We start from the raw sequence: 7870 nt of genomic DNA on the forward strand, positions 1-7870 counted from the left end.
GCCTCGTTTGGATTTTATATCACAAAAATTATATAAAATGTCGTTTCGTGATTTTCGGACATCGTTTGAATTTTATATAATTTAAATAAACTTCCCTCGCGAGTACATCGTCATGTTACGACAACATGATGCGCGACATTTCATGCCACTTCCTGCATACGGCCTCGACATAGCCTAAATATCATGAATACTATTTTTTGAATGACAAAATTTCATTATTTCATATACCTGCAGTTCAAATTTAGAATAGTCGGAAAAATTCAATGAAACGGAAAAAATTAAGGAAATATTGTTAAAAAACTCATAATTGTCCCAAATTTTGAAATAGGGATGTATTTACTGTAGCAAGTCCCCACAAAAAAATGGGGTAAAAAAAAATAAAAAAAAAATAATAATTTGCCGGGTGCCACCCAGGGCACCCGGCAAAGGTCATGGGGCACCCTGCAAAGAAATTTAAAAAAAATTAAAAAAATTCTTTGCCGGGTGCCGTCGTCACCTGGCACCCGGCAAAGGCGCATGACTAAAAAGGCCGGCCTGTCCCAACCCTATCCTATTCCAGCAGACTGACCCCGCGCCTGCGGTCCGTAGCCGCCGCCGCCCTCGCACTTCGCCGCGCCCGCGCCTCTCCCGCGCCTCGCTGCTTGTCTGCCTCCCAGTCCCTGTGACCGCGCGCTCCGGCACCGGCGGCCCAGCGCCCGCGCGTGCCGCGCCCACGACCGGCGGCGCTCGCCCCGGCGGCCGGCCGGCGCTCCAGCCCGGATCCGGCGCCCCGCGGCCGTGGCCCCGCCCCAATGACCCCGGCGGCGCTCGGCCCGGCCGGTGCTCCTGCCTAGCCCCGTCGCCCCAGCCTCGCCGGCCACGGCGGCCACGCGGCCCCCACCTCGCAGGTCGTCCCCGACGAGGCCGGCTGTCCGTGGTGTGGCGTCGGGCTCCTCCCGCCGCCGGCCAGCAGTAGAGGAGGTAGGTGGAAGATGGGAGGAGGAAGGAAGAAGAAGAGAAAAAAGGGAGGAGGAAGAGGAAAAAGAGAAGGGGAGGAGGAAGAAGAGGAAGAAAGAGAAGGGGGAGGAAGAAGAGGAAGGTGCCGACCCGACCGCCCGTCGATCCCCGCGCCGTTCCGACTGGCCGTTGATCCTCGCGCTGCTGCGGTCATCCCCGCCATCGTCGCCGGCCCTCGCTCTTGCCGTTCTTGCCGCCAAGGTAAGCCCTACCCTTATAGTGTTAGTAGTAGTAGTAGTTAGTAGTGTTAGTAGTAGTTAGTTGTAGTGTTAGTAGTAGTAGTGTTAGTTGTAGTAGTTAGTAGTGTTAGTTGTAGGGTTAGTAAATAGTAGTAGTTAGTAAGTAGTAGTGGTTAGTAGTAGTAGTAGTTGTTAATAGTTAAGTAGTTCTTACTATTAGCATTGTTAGTAGTTAAGTAGTTGTTAGTAGTAGTTGTAGGGTTAGTAGTAATTGTTGTTGTACTACTTCAATACTTTCATGTGCATGGAAAGAGAACTAAAGTACATGGCTCCTCTTGATATATTGGTGGTTGTTGGCCTTCGTGTCCATGTTTGGTATATATGTGGTTGTTGGCCTTCGTGCCATGTTTGGTATATATGTGGTTGTTGGCCTTCGTGTCATGTTTTTTGCAGGTTTTGGGAAACCTCCCCGTGCAGGGGAGGTGCTGCCGAAATTTTGAGTCGACACTAACCATTTTTGCCCTTTTTTGCAGGAGGAGGACCTGTGGGAGGGACTCGGCGACCCCGGTCGTCTTCATCGGCCCTGTGGGTCTTCCTGCATCGCGTCGACTCGCCACCCAGACCTCACCTCCACCCTAGGTATAACCCCTCTATCCGTATGTGGTTTTTGGTCACGTAACCTAGTTAGGTGTCTCCCGTTCGAAAGAGATACGGTCGGAGATATGCGGACCTTTGCATATCTACGACCGTATCTATTTCGGATTGTCCACGCTTTTTGGATAGCCCGCGAATGCGTAGTTGAGGTTAGTTTTCATGCTTCGCTCCGGTTCGAGACGGTGTTTCGGCATCACCTCTCCGTTGTTCTCCGGATACACACTCTCTCTTGCAGGACGTGTATCGGGAGAACAGCGGGGAGGTGCTGCTGAAATTCTGTCTCGGATAGGAGCGGAGCATGGAATCTAACCTTATCTACGCATCCGCAGGTGGGATTAGGACCTATCCTCACCTATTAGAGAGTAGGGACACCGCATAGATGCAATTGATGGTCACCTGTGGTGATGTTATATATGCTAGAGGATGAAGGACTGTTAGTGGATGTACACGGGCCGGACAAGTCAGGGTGATGCCAGCTATGAATGGATGCAGAAGACCGATCGTTTCTTGAATCGTGCATTTGGCAAGGCTGCAAAATTCCCAAAAATGGCTTTGTGTCCCTGCAGCAAGTGTGGTAACAGGAGAATGCTAGACAAGGAACTCATGGGTACACATCTGCACAAGAATGGGTTTACGCCGAACTACACCCGGTGGGTCCACCATGGTGAAGCCGATCGTATGAGAGAGGAGGTGGTGAGACAACGCGTCGAGGCTTTCAATGCTGATGCCGGGGTAGCAGACATGGTAGATGACGTTCACCAAGCATAGTTTGCTGAAGGACGTGAGGAGGCAGAGATGCAGGTAGCCGTAGATGCGTTCAAGTACATGATGGACTCGGCACAGAAACCCCTTCACGCTCATTCTGAGGTCTCCCAGCTGGATGCCATAAGTCGCTTGATGGGGTTGAAGTCCGATTTAAACTGGAGTCGAGAAGGCTTCGATAAGGTGTTGGCCGTGGTTGGCACCCTGCTTCCAAAAAACCACGTGTTGCCAAAGACCATGCACGAGGCACACAAGCTCCTTAAAGCACTAAAGATGCCATATGAGCAGATACATGCTTGTCTGAACGGGTGTGTCCTATTTCGGGAAGAACTCAAGGAGGCAAAGTACTGTCCGAAGTGTAAAGCCTCCAGGTTCCTAGAGGTAGAGTCTAGTGACGGTGGTGGCCAGAAGACCCAGCTTAAGATACCCGCCCGAGTCCTACGACACCTTCCCTTCATGTCGAGGATTCAAAGGCTATTCATGACCGAGGAAACCGTGAAACAAATGATGTGGCACAAGAATGGCAAATGCTACCATCCTGACAAGATGGTGCATCCATCTGATGGTGAAGCATGAACCAGCTTTAATGACAAGCATCGTTTGAAATCCGATGAGGCTCGTAATGTACATGTCGTGCTGGCAACAGATGGGTTCAATCCTTATGGCATGATGTCTGCCCCTTACACATGTTGGCCCGTGTTTGTTATCCCCCTCAATCTCCCCCCTGGCATCGCCTTTCAACGACATAACATGATCTTGACGTTGATAATTCCCGGGCACCCAGGGAGTAAGATGGGTGTGTTCATGGAGCCTGTGATTGATGAGTTGATCAAATCTTGGAATGAAGGGGTATGGACATACGACCGAGCTACAAAGGAAAGCTTCAAAATGTATGTCTGGTACCAGTACTCCATGCATGACTTCCTGGCGTATGGGTTATTCAGTGCCTGGTGTGTTCACGCGCCTGGTGTGTTCACGGGAAGTTCCCATGCCCAATATGCCAGGAAGCTGTGAGGTTCATTTGGTTGAAGAAGGGTGGTAAGTATTCGTCGTTCGATCAACATCGTCAATTCCTAGATTCCAACCATCCATTCCGACAGGACACCAAGAACTTCAGGAAAGGTGTCGCAGTCACGGACCCTAGACCGCACTTGAAGACTGGTGTCGAGGTTCATGCTTAGATAGATGCTCTCTTGCCCAATGAAGAAGGTGGTTTTGTGGGATATGGTGAGCAACACATGTGGACTCATAAGTCCGGCTTGACGAGGCTCCCCTATTTCGATGACCTTCTACTGCCCCATAACATTGATGTAATGCACACTGAAAAGAATATCGCTGAGGCACTTTGGGCAACACTCATGGACACTGACAAGTCTAAGGATAACCCTAAGGCTAGAGTGGACCTAGCGACGTTGTGTGATAGACCATAGCAAGTTATGCGGCCTCCTGCAAACGGCAAGAACTGGAAAAGGCCTAAGGCCGATTTCGTCTTGAAACCCGAACAAAGGAGGGAAGTACTACGATGGATCAAGGCGTTAATGTTCCTTGATGGGTATGCAGCGAACCTGAGCAGGGGAGTGAACTTAGGCACTATGCGAGTCAACGACATGAAGAGTCATGACTACCACGTATGGATTGAGCGGCTTCTTCCAGCGATGGTACAAGGCTACGTTCCTGAGCATCTCTGGCTAGTGCTGGCAGAGTTGAGCTATTTCTTCCGCCAGCTTTGTGCCAAGGAGCTATCTTGGACCGTGGTTGCAAACTTGGAGAAAGTGGCACCTGAGTTGCTTTGTAAGTTGGAGAAGATCTTTCCACCCGGCTTCTTCTTGTCGATGCAGCATTTGATTGTGCACCTCCCATATGAGGCACATATGGGGGGGGCCCGTGCAGGCCCGTTGGTGCTACCTAATCGAGAGATGTCTGAAGGCCGTTCGCAAAAAATGTAGAAATAAAGCCAAAATTGAGGCTTCCATTGCAGAGGCTTCCATTCTGGAGGAGGTGACAAACTTCACACAGCTATACTACACGGAGAACCTTCCTAGCGTGCATAATCCACTCCCTCGCTACAATGTTGACGAGAATGAATCCAACCTTAGCCTTTTCCAAGGGCAACTCGGCAGGTCAAGTGGATCGACCAATAAGAGGTTGGAAAATGAAGAGTGGCGCATGATCATGCTATATGTGTTCCACAACCTACCCAAGGTGAAGTCGTTCATTGAGTAAGTTCTCAAAGAACTTGTTTAAATACGCTGCCACTATTCTGCATCCAACTGATTCTTTCTCGTTTGCATAGGGAATTTATTCGTGTATCCTGGCATCAACCAAGGGATCCTACCCCACGGCAAACCAACACCCTTCTTTCACGGGGTCCGGGAGCAGGGAGGCCCGATTTCATTTCTTGGTTCAAAACAAAGGTATTGTCCAATTTACCTCGTACCTAGTTCGAGATTTCGAGTTTCACGTACTTAGTCCAGCAATCTTTCCTTCTTGCGCTTGCAGGCCCAAACCGATGCAACTATGAGTAAGGAGTTGAGATAGGTTGCAAATGGCTTCGACAGTAAGGTGAAAGCTTATTCAGGTTATGATGTGAATGGATATCGCTTTTACACAAGAAGCTACGAGCGAGCTCGGCCCCATCGAAAAACCACAAACAGCGGAGTTTATACTCCCGGCACTGATGGCCTCGAGTATCATGGCATAATTGAAGATATCTATGAACTTGAATTTTATGGTTCGAAACCTCTTCATCTCGTCATGTTCAAATGCCACTGGTTCAATCCTCGACTAATGAAACGGAGCCCTAATATTGGTCAAGTCGAGATTTGACACGATTCCATCTATCAAGGAAAAGATGCACTACTAGGGATGTGTACATCAATGATGCTCTTCTTTCGTCACTGAAGACTCCAAAATCGTCACATATATTATTTTATGACGAATTTGTGACGATATGGTATTCGTCATTGAATGCGCGTCATATTTTACCTACTGTGACGAAACGTCTATTTTCGTCATAGATGTGCATTTGTTCTATGACGAAATGGCCGTCGTCATAGAAGTGTATTCTTTCTATGATGATCTATTTTCGTCATTGATATAGCCCCTTTTTCATCATGACTTGCCGTCTGTTAGGCGGTCAGACGACGTCTGCCACGCTGGCAGCTGACGTGTCTTGTCCACGTGGCGCATCCACATTGCAGATGACGTGTCCGACCACGTGGCAGCTGACGTGGCCAGTGATGTGGATGGTCCATGTGTCCACTTTTTATTGGGCCACAAGGCTTGTTGTGATAGGTTCTCATTTTCGTCACTGAAGTAAATAGAAATTCGTCACAGAATCAATTACCAAATAGTCACAAGTGCACATGCCGATTTCATTACAGAATGCAAATAATACTGGAATGACCAAAAACTTCCATAAATTAACAGATCCAGTATTCCAATGACCAACAACTTAATCAACAATTCTAAACTCGGTTCACATAACTCACTAGACATCACATTTGAACTACTAGTTTCATCTCAGTTCACATTAACATCACAGGAAATAATAAAAAGTTGCCAACCACCAGCAACATAAGTTACTACATAAACAAAATCACCAGCAGACCCCTTGCTTAATGAACCAACAGCTACGAGCAGCGCTCATGTCGAAGAAGCATTGTTGATGGCCAAGATACGCTTGAGCAGCGCATTGTTCTCCTCCATTGCCTTGTTGTTTATCTCTGTCAGCTTCTTGTACTCCTCCATCTCCTTTTGTGTCCTCGCCAGCTTTTGTCAAGTTTACAAGATAATGAACATGTCAGATGAGATCATAGGTTTAAAATGAGAATATCCTTTGGAAACTGATTGAGAAAGAATATATGACAAGATACCTATTCATCGGTTCATGCGGCGGAGGAGCGCCTCACCCTCAAAGATACGGCGTGGGTTCTTCTCATCTAGGGTGAGCAGCTCCCTGGCTGCATTTCTGATACGGCTCAGGGCATACTGCACGCGCCACAGCTCACGCTTGCAGCGCAGACCATACTCACCAACCAGCTTCAGCTCAGCATCTAAGCGCTCCTTGAAAGTCTTCCCATCTACAACATGCAACAACAACATAAGCTACTGATAGCACTACAAAATTAGCTTTAGAAAATAACTGAGAGTGGTATCGGTAACAACTAACCTGTCACTATCAGTGAATGAAAGATTTCTGTCCAACTTTCTAGTATTGAAAACACAGCTAGAGCCTATACTAAATGGTGCAAATAACTAGTTTCAGGTTGACTGGTTGAGCAATAACGAAAATTGCGACAACTGTGTAAGGACATTGTCTGATACTATTTGCTTTTAAAGAGTACTAAACTAGTACAAAGCTTGGTATTTTGAATTCTGATCCAGCACAATTTCACCCCTATATACAGATTTGAAACCACATTCATGCCCGCACAATCAGTTCACCTAAGGGCAATCCACCATACTTTGGGCTAGACAGATCAAAGCAAAGGTGAAAGGTATTCTTCGACACTTCCGACCATCCGAATTGCTACTATTAAGCGTATCCGGAAGGAATATTCATCAGTAAGCATTTCTGTCATATCCACCGCTTACAAATCTGTACAATAAATTTAGTAGAAATTAATGAAAACAATATATGGCCTACTGCAGAGATATTTGGTATATCTGCAAATAGATGGTGCTCTGAGATGACATCAACAAAAATGAATAATATATCTTGAATAAAATCGATGCTGCCATGTAACAAAATATAAGACTTAAGAGAGGATATGCTGACTGAAAGTGTGATTGAACACTATATTATAAAAGGTGTGACAAGATGTTTAAATGACAGACGGACAATTCTTTAAATAAGATTTTAGGACATCTACGTAGGTCATAGCTACTGCAATAGAAATTAATGAAAACGGCAACAGAGCCATACTCAACAAAGTTCTGGTATCATTGATTACAAATTATGTAAAAAACAAATCAGAATAAGAAACATTTAGTACAGCTTAAAAGTTCAAAGAGATATAAATTTTTAATGCCACACATATTATTGTTGTTTGTCTACTAAGATGGAAACAATTCCAGTTAAGAAGATACACGGTTGAATCACAGCGGTAATAAATATTATTGTTGTTTGACTATTTATAAGTGATTAGACAAAGTGACGTGCTATACGGAGTATTGTTTACCGGAGTTCTGATAAAATATTACAGTGCAGCCGGCAGCGGTATTTCTCTTGAAGACCTAGTGATAGTCAGGAAGGAAATAATAATGAATCTATGGCA

General features: G+C 46.4%; 1 protein-coding gene across 1 annotated transcript; it reads right to left on the reverse strand.

The window, feature by feature from the left end:
* Positions 1 to 545: 545 nt before the first annotated feature.
* On the reverse strand, positions 546 to 1753 carry LOC136542981 (putative beta-glucosidase 15). The gene is made up of 2 exons (XM_066535577.1): positions 1688 to 1753; positions 546 to 932 (listed from the first exon to the last, which is right to left on the reverse strand). Exons 1-2 carry the CDS (start codon positions 1751 to 1753, stop codon positions 546 to 548), a joined length of 453 nt encoding a protein of 150 aa, XP_066391674.1.
* Between the last annotated feature and the right edge of the window lie 6117 nt (positions 1754 to 7870).

This window comes from Miscanthus floridulus, chromosome 3 (genome assembly GCF_019320115.1).
Source record: "Miscanthus floridulus cultivar M001 chromosome 3, ASM1932011v1, whole genome shotgun sequence".
Taxonomy (NCBI): Eukaryota; Viridiplantae; Streptophyta; class Magnoliopsida; order Poales; family Poaceae; genus Miscanthus; species Miscanthus floridulus.